Here is a 22144-nt window from a genome sequence, read left to right as displayed (position 1 = left end):
ATATACACCTAGGGAGAATACACCTAGGGGAGAATTACTAAATCGGGAGCACTCCGAATCTGGTGCCGCTGTGCATAGTAACCAATCGGCTTTAACTTCACCTTCAATTAAAGTGGTTATAAAGCTTTGGGGTTTATTTTTATTTAAAAAAAAAAATGTTCTACTTACCTGCTCTGTGCAGTGGCTTTGCACAGAGCTGCCACAGATCCTCTTCATCTGGGGTCCCCTGCCAGTGCTCTAGACTCCTCCTCCACTACAAGTTGCTTTCCTTGGGGGCACCCATATGTGCTCAATTCTCATTTATCCATTGACAGACAGTGGGACTTGGCCCTGCCCCCCCGTCCCGCTCCCATGTCACCAAATTTGATTGACAACAGTGAGATATCGCTGGTATCATCTGTCCAATGAGCAGAGAGACAGCGGCTGGAGCTGGATTGCATGGACTTGGGTAAGGAAAAGGGGGGCGGCATCCGCAACGCAGAAGGTTTATCACCTTATTGCATAGAATGCATTAAGTTGAAAAAAAAAAAAAAAAAAAAAATATATATATATATATATATATATATATATATATATATATATATATATATATATATATATATATATATATATATATATATAATTTTTTTTTTTTTTTTTTAGATAAAAGGAGGATCTGGGGTGCTTTGTGCAAAACCACTATAGAGAGCAAGCAAGTAAAGTGTGTTTATATATTATATACTTTTTATTTTTTCTCTCTGTTAAAAATAACAAACCTGTTATACTTGCTCTGTGTTGTGGTTTTGCACAAAGCACCCCTGATCCTCCTTTTCTCCAGTCCCTGTTCAGCTCTCCTGGTCCCTCCCTCCTGTTTAGTGCCCCCGCAGCAAGCAGCTTGTTATGGGGGGCACCCAAGCCGCAGATCCTTGTCCAGACACAGGGCCGTGGCTTGGTCCGGCCCCATCCCCCCTCTCTCCTCTTTGACTCACGACTTTGACAGCAGCAGGCGCTAATGGCGCTTCACTACCATCTCAGCCAATAAGAAGGGAGAGTCTCGCAAAGCCAAATCTCTCGTGCAACATCGCTGAATCGAGATGGGGCTCAGGTTAGTATGAGGGGGGGGCTGCTGCACACAGGTTTTTTTATCTTAATGGATAGAATGCATTAACCCCTTCATGCCGACGTAAAGCAAATATGCAGCCTTAGGCTTGAAGGGGTTGTACCGGGGTGATTCCTGCAGTTTGCAAATTTCAATGCTGCTAGCACCTGTTCTCTGTGCCACTTGTCTGAACTTCCAATCTTTAGAGGAAAAAGTTAACAGTGGTCAGTGCAGTCATCGGTCTACTAGCTTGTAGAAGGGAGGGTTGAGGGGGAGAGAGGAGCAGGAGATCTGTCAGCTGCTTTGAAGGTCAGAGAGAACTGGGGTTTAATAGACCCCAGATTGCTCCATAAAGAAGATCTGTCATGGCCCATACCATCACATGGAATTTTGTTCAACCCTTGTAATGGCAATAAAGTTGATGGGGGGGGGGGGGGGGGTGTGTGTAACTCTAATCTGGTGACCTGTAAAAGCTTTTAAAGCTTCGCCTGTAAAGATTTTTATGTACCGTAGTTTGGCGCCTTTCCCTGGGGCGTAACATCTTTTAGTAGGCAATTGGGTATTCTATTTTGTTTTCTATTTGTTTTTACAATTGATTAAAGTGGTTTTGTTTTTCCCCCAAAAAAATTCACATGAAAACCGCTTTGCAAATATCATGTAACATAAAAAATATGCAACATCGGCCATTTTATTCTTCAGGGCCTCTGCTTAAAAAATAATATAATGTTTGGGGGGTTTTCAACCCAACAAATCAACTGTGATCAATAGGGGATTTCGTATTTTGTACAATGGAAACCCATGTTGTGGGGGGAGGGGGGGGGGGGGTTTGCAGTTTGGCGGTGTCTAGCTAATTGGCTTAAAAGCATGTTGGTCAATCCCATTGGAATATGAAGTACACTCCATGTAAATGGCTTCTTTATAGTCTTGCCACTCTCATCTAATTTGCATCCTTGCTGTCTGTTTTAGGTAAATGGAAAAGGTTCCTTATGGTGTGTTGATCCGGAGTATAAACCCAATCTAGTCCAAGCTCTGAAGAAACAGCCTTTTTCTGCAGCACTTGCGTTGTACACCCCTCCTGCCTCCCCTACAAGGTAAGCTGATTACTAGCGCTACCAATACAAATCAATGTTTTCTGTTTTTAATAAATACAATAAAGCAGTGGAAGATTACCTTTCGTTCACTCGGCAACAGCAGAATGTGTCCACTTATAACAAGCAGAGGAAAGGTGAGCATGAATGGGGAGCTAAAACATCTAAACCATAGAAAAATTCACCAACACCCCATTTTGTTAACCAACAGAGAAATGCAAGCCATTGTGTGCCATTCAGAATTGTGCAACTTCAAATGCGATTTTGGACACAGTCGCATGCCAAGTCGAGGCCCATCGCTTTTTTTTAATTTTTTTATTTTTTTATTGGAAGCCATCCAAATCTTCACAGCGAATTTAACCCCTTTTCCACCAGCACCTCCTGGCTCTTTATGGTATTTCAGATGTCAGGAGGTGGGGTTTATATACGTCACTACTTTGACGTTATATACTGCTGTTATGCAGCAGATAGCTGCCATGACCCCGGTATGTTTTTAAACAGCGGGCGGTCCGCTTTAACATAAAACTCGTCTCAGCAGCGGATTTGCCACAGGATCACTTTAATGGGCGGTGGAAGAAGTGTCCAATTCCTGGTTGTTTCCGCTGCTTACCGGACCCATCGGTAGCAGCGGAAACTATCCGATTGCCTGGGGGGCTGGAAGTTGAGTGAGGGCAAGATAGCCCCCACTCAACTCTATGCCCTTTGAGGACCGGAGCGACGTCAAACTTTGCTTCCTCCCAACGGCCTTAAAGGCCATTTTTTGGAAGTATTTATTTATTTATTTTTCCTTTAAGTGTAAATGTGAGATCTGAGGTCTTTTTGACCCCAGATATCACATTAAAGAGACACCCTGTCATGCTTTTTCATTTATTTATTTTTTACAGGTGATCAAAACATTTTTTTTTAAGGGACAATATAAAAATCTAAAGAGCCCCATCCCTCCGAGCTCGCGCACCCTCATATGTAAATGGCTATTTTTACATAACAAAGTTTGTCGCCTTTCCACGGGTGTGCACAAATTTTAAAGCATGACATGTTGGTTATCAATTTACTCGGTGTAACCTTATCTTTCACATTATAGAAAGAATTGGGGCAATTGTACGGTCTTCCTTTTTCAATTTTAAAAAGTGTTGTTTTCTTCAAAAAAAATTGTGTTTGTAAGACTGCTGCGCAAATACGGTGTGACATAAAGTATTGCAACGATCACAATTTTATTCTCTAGGGTCTCTGCTAAAAAAAAATTGTGTGTGTGTGTATATATAAAATTATATGTGTGTGTGTGTGTGTGTTTTGGGGGTTCTAAGTAATTTTCTAGCAAAAAATACTGATTTTTAACGTGTAAACAAATGTCAGAAATAGGCTTGGTCCTTGAGTGGTTAATGCACCTCTGCAAAGTCCAGACCTCAAAGTGGATGTAAACCCTTTCTGTAGGCTTGAACCTACAGGTAAGCCTTATAATAGGTGGTTTAGGAGATATTACACTTCGTGCAGCCAGTGATGTCATCGGTGCATGGGCTCTGAAGGGACTGTATACCCGTGCCGTCCCTTCAGAACTCTGTGCCACAGACTGCGACTCCCGTGCACATGTGCGGAAGTGATGTCATTGCAGCGCAGCCAATCAGAAGGCCGGAGGACGCAAAACTGGAAGGAAGACCGGGTGAAGATGGAAGTGTCTGTCAGAGCTTCGTTCTAAGGTAAGTATTTCATAATGTGCTAGTGTGTGTGTTTGTGTTTTTTTTTTTTTTTTTTTTTTTTTTATAAAAACTGGCACGGTTTACTTCTGCTTAAAAGTGGTTGTAAAAGCTGAAGGTTTTTTTTTTTTTTTTTTTTTTTTTACCTTCATGCATTCTGTGTCCAGCTGCCCAATCGCGGTCCATTGATGTGCATGAGAACCGGGGCTCTCCTGGGTCTCCCTCTTGATTGGCTGAGATACAGGAGGCATTGGCAAAAATACGCTAAAAATGTGCTGTTAACACATGAGGTGCGGTAATGGGCGCTCTTTGCACATCTAAATTGAGCCCTTATTTTATGGAATCGCCCTATTTGGGTATTGCATACTTCCCAATTTAGGTGTTAGAATGGGACAACATTAAATACATTTGATGGTACATAAATGCTTATAAAGTGTGAAGTGGTGGATGTTAATTTCTGCACAATTGTTCCCTGGTCACACCATAATGCTGCTGTCATGTTCATTACTTTTCTGCACATGAATATGGAACATAAATTCTTTGCAGGGGTGCAAAGAAAACAATTGTTCTCTGTGCTTTGTTCACACCACAATGTGATGTCACGTCGTTTTTTTTATTCTTTTTTTTTTTTCCTGCTGAAAAACTGCGTACACTTTGCAGATTCCTGCACAGAAAAAATTGGGTCATGAAATGGGTGTGAACAGGGCACATAGAGAACAATTGTTTTCTGTGTGCCCTTGCAAAACGTGCAAAAAAAAACGCACATCTCTGCACAAGGTATGAACGAGGCCATCTTGTATATCTTCTGTTGATATGTGTGCTATGTTTTCTGGAGGCTTATACTCTGCCCAGGTTATCCAAACAACCTTTATTGTGATTATTCCTTTTCTTTGTAGATCTCAAGATTTGTACCAAACCTAAACAATGTGTTGTGTGTTTCCTTCTTTAGTGCATCTCCTCCCATTTGTTTATCTTCTGCATTGAAACAGACTCAAGGACACTCCGTGAAAGGTATGCAGATATTTACACTGATTACAAGGACAGCACGATTCCTTTCATTGTTGTCTTAATGTACACAGGACGTTTTAAAACCTCTCCTGAATGATTTAACAGATAGTAACCAATGTTTAAAAATGTCAGTTTTTTCTGCGTTTACTAGCCACGTTTTGCGTTTTTTAGAAGGGGTTTTTTTTTTTTTTTTTTTAAATAGTCGAAAATTAACACCAGTAAATGAAACGTGAGTTACCCCATTTACAAGCTGTTGCAATCGTTTGGCGTTTTTCAAATGCCGCTGAACATCCGTCCTGAAAGCCTTTTTTATTTTTTAAATGCTTCAAAACTCAACTGCCTAGAAACTACTATAAATGACCCTGTGTACATGTACTGATAAGATCAATGTTTCGCAAAACACGTCACAAATGCTATAGGTGTGTTTAATGAGCGATTCTTCGGATTTCACACACGTGTGACTGAGCCCTCAGAAAGAAAACTTGGCAAGTTCCTCACTCATTTCTACCAGTGCTGATGAAGGCATCTCCCGCTGAGGGCTGTGGTATCCTGACAGCACTCAAGATGACCAGAACAATGCATGCATCTGGATGGCTGCAGGCTCTGTTCAACCAACTATTTTCCGCCAAGCTCCTTCAACAAACTTCTATTGAAAAATAGACTTTTGTTGATCTGGATGTTGCTGACAGGGCCATCTATGGAGAAAAGTTTTGGGGCAATTCAACATGAATTTACTCAATGCCTATACAGCTCCAGACTTTTTTGTGTTCATTAACCTCTTGCTGATCAACTGCGGCAGTTTTACTGCAGCGGAATGGCACGGCTGGGCTTCACCTTTTTGGCCACTAGGGGCGTGTGCCCACAGCATATACACGAAGCCGATGCAATGACAGTCGGGCTCCCACGATCGCTTGTGACAGGGCGAGAACTGGAACCTGTGTGTAGACGCACATCCTGCTCCTTTCAGTGGAGAGGAGACCGATCATGTGTTTATACTGTGTATGATCTCTCTCTTGATCAAGGAGTTAAATGTGTGTCTTATGGAGTGTTTATAACTAGGGGGGGGGCGACGACGACTGCCTGGGGGAGGAGGGAGTCTGTCATCCGACTGCTCAGTGGGGCTCAGCGGAGCGATTCCCCTCTGAGCAAGGGGATTCCGTGAAAGGGGCCTACATCTAAAGGATTGTTCCGTTGCAGTAATTTACGGTTTTTGTAGTAAGTTTAACCACTTCAATACAGGGCATTTTCACCCCCCTTCCTGCCCAGGCCACTTTTCAGCTTTCAGCGCAGTCACATTTTTGAATGATAATTGCGTGGTCATGCAATGTTGTACCCAAATAAAAAAAAAATATATATATTTTTTTTTCCACAAATGGAGCTTCCTTTTGGTGGTATTTGATCACCTCTGCTTTTTTTTTTTTTTTTTTTTGCGCTATGAGCAAAAAAAAGAGTGCCAATTTTGAAAACAAAAAAACAATCTTACTATAATGAATATACCATTTAAAAAAAAATAAATACATGTTTTTCTCAGTTTAGGCCGATATGTTTTTTTTCTACATATTTTTGGTAAAAAATAATTCCCAATAAGCGTATATTGATTGGTTTGTGCAAAAGTTATAATGCCCATAAAATAGGGGATAGATTTGTCATTTTTTATTGTTTGTGTTTTTTAATTTTTTATTTATTTTTTACTACGAATGGCGACTATCTGCGTCTTTTTTTTTATTTATTTTTTTATCATGACTGTGACATTGCGGCGGACAGATCGGACACTTTTGACACTATTTTGGGACCATTCACATTTATAAAGTGATCGGTACTATAAGAAATGTACAGATTACTGTATAAATGTAACTGGCAGGGAATAGGTTAACACTAGGGGGCGCTAGATTAAGTGTGTGTCCTAGGGAGTGATTCTACCTGTGGGGGGAGGGGACTAATGAGGGAAGGAGTCCGATCAGTGTTCCTCTGTACAAGGAACATACGATCAGTTCTCTTCCCTGACAGGACATGTGTTTACACACACAGATCCACGTCCCGGCTCTGTTACCGGGCAATCGCGGGTGCGGGACAGACGTCACGGCTGCACGCATCGGGTCCCCAGTGATACGGCGAGCGCACTGCCCTCCACAATGCTGGGAAGCAGCGGATGTCATGTAACAACCCGGAGGGAGGAACGGTTCCTGCTGCCGTCATCTTACGATACGGCGGTAGGGAACTTGTTAAATACACTTTAAGAGGGGGAAAAGTGTAGGGTGTCGGCGCCACAATGAAAACCAAAAAGAAAAAATATCAATTGACTGCACCTAAAATTAGTAGAAACGAATACACATTGAAGAAATATTTATGATGGGCACAAAGAGAACAATAAATTAATTAAATAGCATCTAATGGTGTATGTATGTATGTATGTATGTATGTATGTATATATATATATATATAACACACACACACACACACACACACGCATATAATTTTTTTTTTATTATTATTATATACACACACACACACACACACACACACACACACACACACACACACACACACACACATTTATTTTTTTATTAAATCCACTTTAATATTGCAAGTATGCCAATTTTTTTCATAATTGCAGCGGTCCAGCTTAGAGCAATGTAAGTGTGCGCCATACCTGTTGGCTCACTGTGTAGTAGGTACCACTACAAAAGCAATTGCTTCCAGGTCTTTTGCCAAGTGGCTGCGCTGCTGCTTATTGAACTCCATGGGTCACTGGCATGGGCACCACTCAAAGAACACTTTACTTTTCTTAATAAATGCAGTGTTCTCTGATTGGAGGGTGTGGTGTCCCCTCCCCATTTCTACACCTTGTATAATCAAAAAAATGTTTGCATCATTTAGAAAATGCAAAGTGTTCCCTGAATGGCACCAATGAAGCTAGTGGAAATCACTGGAGTAGCACTGCCCATTACAGTGATTTCCAGCTTCTATGGAGACACCACAGGTATGGTATATACAGACTTGCATTCATCCACGCTGGAATCATTGTAAATTTGTACAATTTTACATACCTGGAATTAATTTTTAATGTTCTTGCACTGCACACCTTGCTGGTACCTGTAGTGTACCATGCCCCCATTTCCATCCCTGCAAATCTCCATTATGGAATCCTTCTTCTTTTTTTTTTTTTTTTTTTTTTTTTTTTTTTATTTGCGTCGCCATTTATATTAAAGTATCTGCAGGAGAAGAGCAGTAGGTATACATTGAAGTAGGTGTGTTGTCATTGAATAGGATTGGCCCCCACACTGTCCTGATTTTATGCAAAGTTTTGTCTGCAGTATAGTTGCTATGGAAACTGTAAATTTAGCTGAGTCCTGAAAAATGTTCTTTTACAGTTCAGACATAAGCTTGTGTACATGGTAACGTGAGAATACAGATGGCTAGAATGTTCTGATACCGAGAATAAGGACACAGGATAACCAGCCAGATTAGGCAAGCAGCCGTGAAAAAGCCACATTATTTCAGTACAGTGGCTTTTCAAGTACAGCATTGGCTTCTTAAAACCGAAGGTTTGTCAGTATACTTGTACTGTTCAAGAACAAATTGTTCAGATGCTGTAATGGCAACTTAACCAGCCCATAGAGATTTTCTTTCCTTTCGCCACGGGTGGAAGTAAAGAAAATCTCTGGCTTCCCACATCAACACAGTCAGTGTTGCTGGAGGAATCTCTCCTACAGCGCTATTGTTTTCTGCGGTGGTGGGGGGAGCTTTCCCGACTGGCAGAGCACAATGATTACAGCTAGTTTCTATAGCCATTGGCGGTATTCTCATGAAAAAAAAAAATCCCACAGGCTGGTTGTACCCAAGTGGATCGATAGATTCTATATAGATTATTTATAGATTATTCTAGATTATAATCAGCCTGCCAATAGATGGATTGAATCTCAGCCAGTTCCATGATGAACTGGCCAAATTTCGATCCATGTATGTCCAGCTTTACACCCTGGTAGTTTCCAGTTGTCTGCATCCTTCACAATGAGCTCCTTCTCTCAGCATTGGTTAGAACGATGCTTGTCGGGTGGCTCCTCTTACCCTTGCAGGGTCCCACAGAGCCACCTCTTTGTATGTACTCTTGGCACCAGATTACACAACGACCTGTATATGCTGCTTGCCCCAACACATACAGGTAGCTCCATGGAGTTAAAAAAAAAAATAAAAAATAAAAAAAAAACTGCCCTTTTCCGGGCCCTGTCCTCCCCTGTAGGAGGAACCGGAGGCAGATCTTCATTGACTTGTCTCCACAATCTACACATGCTGGTCAGTGGAGGCTGGGTCCTCGGATGCCAAATGATGGTCAGTTATGTGTGCAGGTGCTAGACGTGATGGGGCATGTAATCCTGAAGAATGTAAACCATTACACAGGAATTAGACTGTTGGTGCACGTTCTCCAACAGGAAATTCGAGAAAGCAGCGCACAGTAATCTAGAGAATGCTGTTGGCACGAAAAATGAGTTTATATTTTGATGTGAAAGTAAATTTTATAATACTGTACTAAATTCAGTCATAGTAGTCTGGTGAAAAATGGGAAGCTTTAGTACTACTTAGTAAAGCCCATACCCATGACAAGATAGGAGGCTACTTAGTCAAGTTAAAGCGGTAGTATAGTCAATTTATTTAACTTTTACCCACAGGTATAATGAGGCTTACCTTTAGGTAAAAAGAATATCTCCTAAACTTGTACAGTTTAGGAGATATGCCCCTCGCAATGAGCCGCTGACTTCAGTTGCGCATCCGCTCCGGGGATTCTCGGCTGAAAGTCCGGCAGATGCCGGAAAGAAGTCTCCCGCGTGCATGCGCGGGAGTGACGACATCGCGGCTCCTGCCACTCACAGCGCCGGAGCCACGATACCTGGAAGACACGCTGAGGGGAAATGTCAGTTCTGATGTTGAAGATGCTAAGACCTGAAGCATCAGACTCCCAGAAATAAGCAATAGCCGCCTTCCAGGAATGCAATAAAACTGTCAGATGTAAATGATAGAGATAAGCCCGAGAGATGTCATGCAGCTCCTTGGACTTGACTCATAGTGTGCCTTCAATATTTACAAAGAAGCTGAATTCCTGTAGTTCAGCTTTTAAGGGGTTGTAAACCCTTGTGTATTTTTTCACCTTAGTGCATCTTTTGCATTAAGGCGAAAAAACACCTGGTAGTGACCACCCCCCCCCAGCCCTGGATTTTACCCGGCGGAGACGCGATCTTCCGCTGCCCGGGTTTCTCGGCTCTTGATTGGATAGATTGATAGCAGCACAGCAATTGGCTCCTGCTTCTGTCAATCAAATCCCCCCCCCCCCCCCCCGGAGAGCTCTTCTATGGGGTTATCTGATGTGGGGAGGAGCCGCGGAGGGACCCCAGAAAATGAGGATCGGGGCCACTCTGTGCAAAACGAACTGCACAGTGACGGTAAGTGATATGTTTGTAAAGGTTTGTTTTGTTATTAAAAAAAAAAAAAAACATAAATCGCTTTAAAGCTGGTTGAAAATGACTCTGAAGGTGTTCAAATTGATGCAGCAAAACATGGAAAACCATTTTCTTTTTCTTCCAGATTCTGACATTGATGCTGCCACTGCAATGATGTTGTTAAACAGCTCTATCAAGCATGAAGCTTTGGATTGTAAGAATTGCTTTTATTTTTCTTCAGTCATGAATGATATTCTGGCGTAGTTCCTGGAACACTTTAAAGCAGAGCAGTTTTAAGCAGCAGTTTATTATGTTTGAGTATTTGTTTAAAGCGGGAGTCCACCGGGACTCCGCGATTTTTTTTTTTTTTTAAAAGCCAGCAGCTACAAATACTGCAGCTGCTGACTTTTAAAATAGTGACACTTACCTGTCCAGCGCGCCCGCGATGTCGGAACCCGAAGCCGATCGCTCGGTCGTCTCTCGGGTCCTGCCGCCGCCATCTTGGGTATGGGAATCAGGAAATGGAGCCTTTCGGCTTCATTTCCCGGTTCCCTACTGCGCATGCGCGAATCGCGCGGCGCAATAAGGACGCTCCCCGCTGCCTCTGGGAGCTGTGTGTTTCCCAGCAGGCAGCGGGGCACTTGCGGAAAGGGGCGGGCAGTTGCGGAAAGGGGCGTAAGTTACGCCCCTTTCCGCAGACAGCTATCCCGGAAGTGGGTGCTGTTACCTGGATTATCCAGGTAACTGCACCCCCCTCCCCCCTGAAAGGTGCCGATTGTGGCACCGGAGGGGGGGAGGGTTCCGATGAGCGGAAGGTCCACTTTAGGGTGGACCTCCGCTTTAAATTGTGATGTATAGGCAGTAGGGTTGATTTACTAAAGAAGTAGAAGCTGTTCACCTAGTTCAGTAAATTTGAGTGAATGAAGTGAAGTAGTGTTCATATTGAATACCCAATCTTGTGTGAGGGGGGAAAAAAAATTATAAAGTTTTTTTTTTTTTTTTTTTTTTTTTTTTTTTTTCATTGTCTGAAAATTTTGTAAATAAGTAATTCTCCTTCACTGATGTCTGCTGATAGACTGCACTGATGGGCATTGATGAGGAGGCACTAATTTGCCACACTTGTGGGCACTGATAGGCTGCACTGAGGAGCAGGCACTGAAAGGCGTCATCGGCTCTTTACAGAGATCAGGGTCCCGACATGTCCCAGAAACACGGCGCTCCCACCGGCGCACGCAAGACCGCTGAGACGTCATATGATGCTGTCTCAAATTGAAAGGGGATCCTGTCCCCCTGTCATTTTACTATCGGGCGGGAGATTAAGGCGGCAATATTGCTGCTTTTTTATTCCTATTTTCCTTTTTTTTTTTTGTTACTGAATAGGTATTTTGCACTGAGCATTTGGCTCGTGGCTGTGGTGTGGTCCTATTGACCTCAATTGGTAATTATGATAGGTGGAGCCACCTGTCAAGTTCAACAAGGAGTTAAATTTGCTGCGGTGTGTATACGATCCTGGAGCTGTTACCTGCGCGACGTATGCAGTCTACATCCAGGGTTGATCACTTGCAGGTAATCGCCCCATAAGCTATTACATGGGAGCCGCTGTGATTATCTTCAGGAGTTGTCAGCCTCTCGTTAATTTCAGTGCGACTTTCTCCCAAAGCTAATTGCCAGGAACTCTTGCTTAACCTGCCAAAGGATTTTTCTTTTTTTCTTTTTCTTTTTTTTTTCACCTAGTCCTGAGACTTTGTGCCATGCAACAGTCCCATCTTGTCCAGCTGGTCAGTTACCTGCTTTTTCTCTTTTGCAGTAGGTAACACTTATAGGTCTCGTCCCTCCCCCAGCCTGTGACTGAACAGTGAAATGAGAAGCAGCAGACTGATAGGCTTATTCCCCTGTTGCTTTGCCCTCTCCTCCTGTTAGCATGTTTCCTGTTAGCACAGGAGTACTGCTGCTCAACTGTATTGCTTCTCAAGCTTCTTCTAGCTTTCTTAGTCTGAGCTCTGCTGTACAGGGATTGCAGGAGTCTGACATCAGGTCAAAGTCGGGTACTTGCACTGCATACATTTAATAATGTAATATACTAGGGCTTAACAAATTTTCTTTGAATCTAGGAGCCAGTTATTTTTTTTATTTTTTTTAAACAAACAAATCTTATGGGTGTAACATGTTCCCAAAGGTGAACTTATCCTTTAAAGCAGTAGTAAACCCGCTATTTTTTCTTTTTTTTTAACACCTGCAAAGCAAAAGGCATAATGAGCTAGTATGCACCGCATAAAATATGAAATACTTACCTTAGAACGAGGCCCCGACATCTGGCACGATCCACGCCAAGGGAGCTGACATGCTCCCTTGGCGTTTCTTCCGGGTATCGCGGCTCCGGCGCTGTGAGTGGCCGGAGCCGCGATATCGTCACTCCCACGCATGCGCGCGGGAGATTTCATGCCGGCCGGCCACTGCCGGATTTGCAGGCCGAGAATCCCCTCGTGCGCATGCGCCACTGCAGTCAGCAGTGCATACCGAGGGGAATATCTCCTAAACCGTACAGGTTTAGGAGATATTTTTTTTTACCTACAGGTAAGCCTTATTATAGGCTTTCCTGTAGGTAAAAGTTACAAAAAAGAGTATACAACCACTTTAACCCTTTTACAGCCAGAACCACTTTTTTTTTTTTTTTTTTGCACACATTTAAAAAAAATAATTTTAGGCTTGAAGCGCGCATAAAACCCCCAAACATTTTTTATATTTTCTGAAAGAAGATACCCTAGAGAACAAAATGGTGGAAGTTCCAATTTATGTCACAGGATATTACCGCAAAGGACTAGGAAACACATAATTTCAGTAAAAAACACCATTAAAAGTTAATTTTAGGTGGCACAAAAGTACAATAAATTACCCAATTTTTTTGATAAAACATAAAAGCCGAGGTTGCACGGAGTAAATGGATATGCAACATGTCAATCCTTAACTTTGCATGCGCCCGTGGCATGGCGACAAACTTCAGTATCCTATATTTTCCATAGGCGATGCTTTAAAATCCCCCTATAGGTCATCAGTTTAGCTTTACGAAAGAAATTTGGTGCTAGAATTATTGCTTTCAGTCCGACGTACACGCCAATATGATAATGTGTATTGCAATCAATGTTTGCAGGCATGGGTACCCCGCCACGTGCGTTGACGTTTGCACATGGGTATATGTTGGGGTGGAGGAGCCTTCATGCACTACTGAATGTAATTAACTGCAGATCACTCTGCAATAAAAAAATTTCCGGGAAAACTGTCAACGCGGACCCGGAAGTGATGTCACACTTCACTTTTGGGTCAACAACAAGAAGGGAAGGAGCGCAGACGTGTGTCCACTCTCCTCCCTCTCCTCTACCTGGTGGCACCCGCTATGCAGGGCATGGGCCTGCAAATGGGCAAGTGAAGCCCAGGATACATATGTGGGGGGGGGGGGAGTGAGCGTGCATGTATGTGAAGCACTCGGGCGGCAGCCCAGGCACCAGGACTAAATTTCTGATCGCCATGGATACCTGGCGCCTGGGGTTTGCCAAGCCCTGCAATGAGGAATACAGAGCTGCATTCGCTTTTAATTTTTATCTGCCCATCAGCGTTAAATTGTATAGTCTTGTTGATCCTGAGGATTGCTCTGTAGGGTCTTTTTTGAATTTTTCGTTAGGCCTTGTGCACACTGCAGCTCAAAAAAAAATGCTTCTACAGGTGTTTGAGCTTTTTTTTTTTTTTTTTTTTTTTTTATTTAATTTTTTTCCTTGGAAATGCCCCTCCATGTTAAATTACAGTATGTGTTCATACACTTCTAGGCATTTACAGGAGTTTAGAGAGGGAAAAATAAAAAGCATCTGTTGAGCACTCAGGAGAGGAGCTTTTAAACCTAAAAAAATGCCTGATGCACTTAAACATGGCTTAACGCATTTAAATGCTAGGCGCTTTTAGCGCTCGGGCAATTTTTCATTTCAGTGGCCGGACTAAATTTTAATATTCTGGTCAATAAAATGAATAAACGCACAGCTCCTGATGCATCTAAACGTGAACACGCTTGATAAAAATGCAGCTTAGGTGCATTTTTGTAGCTGCTTTTTTCCTGCCAGTAGAAGGGCATTTAAAAGAGCATGCTGGTTATACTCACGGTGGAACCTAAGGGGTTAATCCTGTGCATTGTGCAAACACGGCTTTTTGAACCAGTCTTCTCTGATCCTCCCCTTCTTCCACTGTGTTCAAGCCATGGGTGTGGAAGAGTGTGGGTGATCAGCACAGGGCCAATCATCACTTTCCAGATGAAGCCTTTGGATTCGCTCTGCACATGCTCAGGTATTTATTGCTTGCGTTTTTTTTTTTTTTGTTGTTTTTCTTGCCAGAGTGCAATAAGATCAGCACAGGGCCAAATCGACACTGACCAGACAGAAGGTCAGGGGTCTTGCAGCCTCATAGGACAGTCAGGGGAGAATGAAAACTCCTCCTACAAGCTTTAGGCTGGGTTCACACTGCTGCGGGGGGAGATCCGGATGTGATTCGCACCGCAAATCACATCAGATCTCCGTAGCGATGCGAGTTCAGCCATACAGACAGTATGGCTGAATTCGCATCGGTCCCGCAGCAAACTCGCACGGGACCCTTTTTTTGGTCCGCAACAGAATCGGATCGCATGGGGGTTCACACCATGCGATCCGATTCCTGTGCGAGTCGGCAGATCGCACTGCGATATGCGGACGGATCTGGGGGTGTCATTAACATATCATTGACACTCCCAGCCATCCGCATAGGGCAGTGTGAACTGCCGGCGGGAGTAATGCGATGCGGGAAAACGCCGCGGATTCGCGGCTTTCCCGCATCGCAGTGGTGTGAACCCGGCCTTAAATAGATACTTCTAGAAGGCATAAGACTGCTATATACTGCTGATGAAAAAACATTTAGCAGTTTATATTTACTAAAATAATTGCATTTCTATATTCTGTGTACTGTGGAAGACTAGATATAGTGAATGCAGGTTCCTGGGATTAATAACACTTTAAGGCTGGGTTCACACCACTGCGATGCGGGAACGCAGCGAATCCGCGGCGTTTTCCCGCATCGCATTACTCCCGCCGGCAGTTCACACTGCCCTATGCGGACGGCTGGGAGTGTCAATGAAATGTTAATGACACCCCCAAATCCGTCCGCATATCGCAGTGCGATCTGCCGACTCACACAGGAATCTGATCGCATGGTGTGAACCCCCATGCGATCCGATTCTGTTGCGGACCAAAAAAAGGGTCCCGTGCGAGTTTGCTGCGGGACCGATGCGAATTCAGCCATACTATCTGTATGGCTGAACTCGCATCGCTACGGAGATCGGATGTGATTTGCGGTGCGAATCACATCCGGATCTCCCCCCGCAGCAGTGTGAACCCAGCCTAAGTGTAGCATACTGCAAATATTATTTTCACTAATTACAGTCTGTTGTCCACATTATGATAGGTTATTAATTTAGGTCAATGTGTCTTTATGGTATTTTATTTTTTCTTGTATAGGTGTTTGCTGCACTATTGGAGAGAGTGTCAAGATAGCGGGAGTAGATGGTAAGTTTTGTCACCTCCTGTTCTTTATTTTTTATTTTCTGTTTACGCACTGAACAGTTCCTGAATACAGATAAGACCATACACTAATATTTGTATAGTGGTCATTTATGAAGCTAAAAGAATAGTTTTTCTTACACATGACAACCAGGTCTTATTCTAGAAATCTGCAGTCAGCTGTTGTGCAGAACAGCATAATTCTAAGTCAAAAAGTCCCCAACAACATTGATAATTGACTCCATGTATGTGTCTTTATTTGGTGGTCTTTGTCACTATCCTGTAACAAATATATGCAGACAGTCATGTCCAGACTCTTTAACTGCATGCATGTTCAGGTCTGAGGTTCCCAAAGTATAGAAATTGAAAAAAATGCGGCGCTACCTAAAAGTGCTAAACCATATATAATAAATGATACTCCCAAAGAAATAAAAAATATATAACGTGAATCAGATAATATCCACTATATGCAACATAGATAATATATAACATATATCAGTATAAATAATCCAAATAAACATGCAACCAATATATGTGAAGAAATGATAAATTGAAATCCGTGAAATAATCAAGTGATTAAATAAAATTAATCTGCATTAGTGATCCAAAACCAAACGTACAAAAAGAATTTTATATATATATATATATATATATATATATATATATATATATATATATATATATATATATATATATATAGGGTGAAAGTTCATATACAAAAAATCCGGTGATAATTTAAATAATCAATATAAACACGTGATTGTCCATAAAATAACGTGCACTAATGGTTGGTATATTTGCAAAAATAAAGTTCATGCAAAAAGGTGTAACGATCAATTCCCAAAAAGTGGCAATCCACTGCAAACTTCAGTGCTTAATGGGTGCACCAACTATTTCCCCCAGCCTCTCACCTCCAATAACTGGTAAATAGGCACTGTGTATAAGGATAGCTGCTGGCTTCTTATTCATTCAGTCACACTGCTCCACCGCTGTTAGTGTTTCACTGTATGGCTGTATATTACATGCCCTCCCAGTAGCTCCAAGATATCCAGGCAGTATAGAATAGAAGAATATAGAGGGCTCTCATGTGTAGTAATTTGCCATTTTATTGTAATAAGGATAAAATACACACTTACATTAACATAAACAGCAGAGTATGCAGCAGACGCGGACTTCCGGTTTCGGCCGTAACCGGAAGTGATAGGTCCGACACCCAATTCCTTCCCTGACGCGTTGCGTTACAGAACGTAACTTTTTCAAAGTAACGCAAGGCTGGGGGAAATAGTTGGTGCACCCATTAAGCACTGAAGTTTGCAGTGGATTGCCACTTTTTGGGAATTGATCGTTACACCTTTTTGCATGAACTTTATTTTTGCAAATATACCAACCATTAGTGCACGTTATTTTATGGACAATCACGTGTTTATATTGATTATTTAAATTATCACCGGATTTTTTGTATATGAACTTTCACCCTATATATATATATATATATATAATTCTTTTTGTACGTTTGGTTTTGGATCACTAATGCAGATTAATTTTATTTAATCACTTGATTATTTCACGGATTTCAATTTATCATTTCTTCACATATATTGGTTGCACGTTTATCTGGATTATTTATACTGATATATGTTATATATTATCTATGTTGCATATAGTGGATATTATCTGATTCACGTTATATATTTTTTATTTCTTTGGGAGTATCATTTATTATATATGGTTTAGCACTTTTAGGTAGCGCCGCATTTTTTTCAATTTCTATACTCAATTTTGGTGCTGAGATCACTGTTTTTATGCTGGCTGCTTCCTGTGTACATTATTTGTGTATTTAGTCTTCCTATGACATAGTAGGTGGAGCGCACTAGTTTTCCCTTTATACAGAGGTTCCCAAAGTGTTGCCTGGTATGAATGACAGGCAGTTTACTCATTTTCAGGAGGGGTCTGGAATCGGCCTACAGATTAAAGTTGGGTATATAGGAAATGTGTTTCAAGCCAAAAAAACACATGCTGCACACCGATGCATCGAAAGTCCAATGAGCATTCAGATGCAGAAATACAGCACACTCTGCAGACCTCTCTCCCAGAGGTCCCGCAACGTGTTTCACCCATTCTGGGGCTTAATCTCTACAATCATGGATTTGGTGAAACATGTTAGCGTTGTGACCATTGATGCAAAGTTTGTGGCGTGTTCTTTCTGCATGCTTAATAAAGTTCACTGGACTTTCAGTATGTCATTGATTTGTGGCTTTGACACCCAGCTGCACCACAGGATTAAGCAGCTTGTATGAGGCACTTTGGAGCAGTGATACACATACAGGTGGTCTATAGAATTTTTTTTTTTTTTTCGTGTGGATAGGGTGGGGAATGGTTAGAACAGGGGTAGGCAACCTCAGCACTCCAAAGTACAGTATGATACTGAACTAATGGGTGAAAGTGAACAAAAGTTGCCAGCATGCCATTGCATATGAATGGCTATTGTAGCTATAAAGCCCACACTATGGGGCAGATTTACTAAAACTGGTTCCCTCAGAATCTGGTGAAGCTGTGCATGGTTGCCAATCAGCTTCTAACTTCAGCTTGCTCAATTGAGCTTTGATGAAACCTGGATGCTGATTGGTTTCTTTGCAGAGCTACGCTAGATTTTACATGCTTCAGTTTTAGTAAATAACCCCATATGAGTTAAAGTTCACACTACACATGCAAATACATTCAACATGTGCAAGAATGTATGGTGTATATAGATAGAGATATTTTTTTATATATATATATATATATATATATATATATATCTATATCCCTATCCCACTTTTAAGTACACAATGGGGTTATTTACTAAAGCTGGAAAGTGCAAAATCAGCTCACTGCTGCATAGAAACCAATGAGCTTCTAACCCCAGCTTGTTCAATTAAGTTTTGGTAATAAAACCTGGAAGCTCATTTGTCCCTATGCAGAAGGGAGTCTGATTTTGCACTTTCCAGCTTTAGTAAATAAACCCCATTGTGTATTTAAAAGTGGGGTATGCCTGTGTGTATGTATGTATATATGTGTGTGTGTGTGTGTATATGTGTGTATATATATATATATATATATATATATATATATATATATATATATATATATATATATATATATATATATATATACTCTCTCCCTCTCTCCCTCTCTCCCTCTCTCCCTCTCTCCCTCTCTCCCTCTCTCCCTCTCTCCCTCTCTCCCTCTCTCCCTCTCTCCCTCTCTCCCTCTCTCCCTCTCTCCCTCTCTCCCTCTCTCCCTCTCTCCCTCTCTCCCTCTCTCCCTCTCTCCCTCTCTCCCTCTCTCCCTCTCTCCCTCTCCCCCTCCAACTAGTTTCAGCACAGCTCTAATGCCAAGGTTGCCTGTCCCTGGGTTATCATTGCTGTCTTTGGTCCCACTGGGGAGACTTCACTTCCTGGATAGGTGGTGCATTTTGGGATGGAATTTGGATTCAACCCAAAGTGTCATTTCTTCACTGGCAATAGAGAACAGTATGGCAATTTCTATAAATGTCCATAGAGATTCTGTTCAGTTCTTGTTACACTGACTGCACAGGAAGTGAGGATTAAATCTCCCCGAAGGGGACATAGCTGGCAAAATAAGTTTTTAACTTTTCCACTGTATCTGGAGATATCATTTTGGCTTCAGTAATACGCTGCAATAGGCGCAACGCAATCAAATTGGACATGTAACCATAAAAGGTGGCTACTGATTTCAGGTCATTGAACCTACAATATTGCTTTGCCCCACTTGTGTATGTTAAATATGAAGAGAGTGCAGAAAAATATCAGTGTGAAGTGTGCTTTGTGTGTTTTTTTAAATTTACAGTACATAACATTGCAGATTTCCTAGTGAATAGGAGTGACATCTGTACTGGAGTTTGCAAAGATATGTGGTATAACATTTCCTAAACGTTTTGTTATAGTACCCTATGTTTTGTGCTTTGTATTTTTATGTAGGCCAGAAGCCTCAGCTTCATAAGGCGGTGCTGCCTAAGAAACGCAATTACAGCAGCGCGTTCAAACACTGTGCGTCTCTGGCTCTTCAAGAGAGCGATTCTACAGTCATCAACATCGATCCTAAAGAGGATCACAACTACAGTGCCAGCGGCACAGACTCTCAGCGTTGTGAATCACGCTCCAGCGTGTCTTCCCTGTCTTCTGTCGATGAGGTGTACGAGTTCATCCCAAAGAACAGCCGGGCAGGAAGCGACGGCAGCGAAGGATTTCACAGCGAGGACGACACCGATATGGACTACGAGGAAGATGCACTTGGCGACAGCGGATACGCCGCACAGCCCTGTATAAGTTCTAGCAAAGAACAGCATGGCAAAAAACTACGAAATGAAGCCTGTCAAGATATCGACGATGAGCTTAAAGAGGCCGCAGGATCGCTCCTCCACTTAGCCGGAATCCGCACGTGTCTAGATTCTCTTTTAAAAACTGCGAAAGCCCAGTCCCAGAAGCATAGAAAATAGGGAGCCTGCCTGCAAAGTTTTTGCTTCAATCACTTGTACTTTTTTTTTTTTTCCCCTCCATCAACTCAAAGCGTGGCAATATTTTTCAGCCAGTTCTTTTTTTTTTTTTTTTTTTCCTCTAGGAGATCAAAGCCATAAAAAATTGGGCTTATTTTGTATTTGTTTTGCTTGTTCTCAGCTAGCTTGACTTGTTTGTTCTCCCATAATTACTGCCTTAGAATAATTCACTTTTTTTATTTTTTATTACATAGCAGGAGTGCATGACTTGCAAACTTCCTAAAAATAAGCTATTCATATTAAAATGTACCCAACTCCATGGATTCCTGAAATCGTGACGCAACCCTCACTATGAGCTGCTGACGTAATATTGATATGTTATGTTTTTTTTTTTTTTTTTTTTCTTTTTCTTTTGGACATTACGCGGCAAAGTGATAACACTGCAGTATTAGGGATACTTTTGCCAATTATTTATATGTGAATTAGTAACAAAGGTGCTGAGTGCACACAAGTAGAATAATTGTAAAGAATTCCTCCCCTCCTCCTGTATTTCATATGGACTGAATGATATGGTCTTTGATAACTTGAACACCAGACTGCGATTTAACTGAAAAATTTTCATCTGTATGCATATTTCTAAAACGGCTGGGCGGATTCTAAGAGGTAGGTCGCCATGTGGGCCCATAAACTGGTGTCTACCTTTCCTGTTCTCATTGAAGGCACTGGTTACCCAGCATGTTGACTTCCTAATTTGGAGTAGCAAGCTCCTAAAGTTTCCAAGAGTTTCCCCACCACTTTACTATATTCACCCAACACTCTTCATTGCGTGCAAATTTTTTACTTTGTCATTCTCACAGCTCTGATCTTGTATGTGTGTGTGTGTGGCAAAGATGCATCTCCTTCCATGACTCTAACCACACTCCATTTGTAAAATATAGTAACAAAATAAGTGCATGCTAGTTAGACACTGGTTATACGTTGCTTTGCGCATTAATCATATGACATGTTGGTGTGCTGTCAAAAGGCTTTGCTCTAAGTTAGCGAGTGTCTGTGTGTGCGTGTGTGTAATGGGTATTGGTAATGCCCATTTTGGAAGACAAACTAATACTCAGCATGAGTTGAGGTCTGTATATATGGGTTAAATGATTAACGTATATTTCAACATTGGTTTAGATTCACTAGATATCAACTAATTTTAGCAGGTTGGGTGGTTTTTTGAAAGTTGCAGCTTGAGGTGTACAAGCTGCTAATGCATCAGGGAATGAAAGTCTTGGTGGTGTAAAATTGGCACTGGGTGACTTCCCCTTCCAGAGTGTTCAGTTATTGGAGAGATGTTTTGTCAGATGAAGGTCTCTGATTCTCAGATGTGTTGCTAGCACATTACCCATATCACCAGAATTGGTGTTCTTAAGCTAAACTCATGGAAGTATGAGTCGCAGGCTTTGCACCAATTTTCTATGTCTGTGAATGGCCTGTCTAATGGAATACGCCTGAGTAGCACCTAGATGGGCTGTTTAAAAATGCTATTTGGCTTTTAGCACATCTTAGTCGCCAGATACACTTGTAATGGACAATAAATGCCCCCCAACTGGGCTCGGTTCACACTGCCGTAACTTGGGATCCAACTTGTGTGACCCCCCCCTCGCAAGTCGCATGACATGTGAAATCCCATGTTAGTCAATGAGGCCTCTCTCAATTGGCACTACTGAAATCACTCTGATTTTAGAAAAGGTTCCTGTATTATCCAAGGTGACTTTTATCTGACTTGTGCCCATAGACTTTAAT

General features: G+C 41.9%; 1 protein-coding gene across 1 annotated transcript in view; it reads left to right on the top strand.

Moving 5' to 3' along the window:
* Nucleotides 1-22144, top strand: part of FOXN2 (forkhead box N2) — an 87103-nt gene that overhangs the window by 54444 nt on the left and 10515 nt on the right. Inside the window, exons 3-7 of the mRNA XM_077485605.1 lie at nt 2045-2169; nt 4807-4868; nt 10443-10511; nt 15823-15870; nt 19845-21022. Coding sequence (XP_077341731.1) covers nt 2045-2169; nt 4807-4868; nt 10443-10511; nt 15823-15870; nt 19845-20362 — 822 coding nt within the window. The 3' untranslated portion in view covers nt 20363-21022. The remainder of the gene's footprint in view (nt 1-2044; nt 2170-4806; nt 4869-10442; nt 10512-15822; nt 15871-19844; nt 21023-22144) is intronic.

The sequence above is a fragment of the Lithobates pipiens genome, unplaced genomic scaffold, assembly GCF_037356315.1.
Source record: "Lithobates pipiens isolate NorthernLeopardFrog02 unplaced genomic scaffold, aLitPip1_a1.2 Scaffold_18, whole genome shotgun sequence".
NCBI classification, from domain to species: domain Eukaryota; kingdom Metazoa; phylum Chordata; class Amphibia; order Anura; family Ranidae; genus Lithobates; species Lithobates pipiens.
The sequence above is the reverse complement of the archived record's forward strand: the minus strand, read 5'-3'. Positions and strand labels throughout refer to the sequence as shown.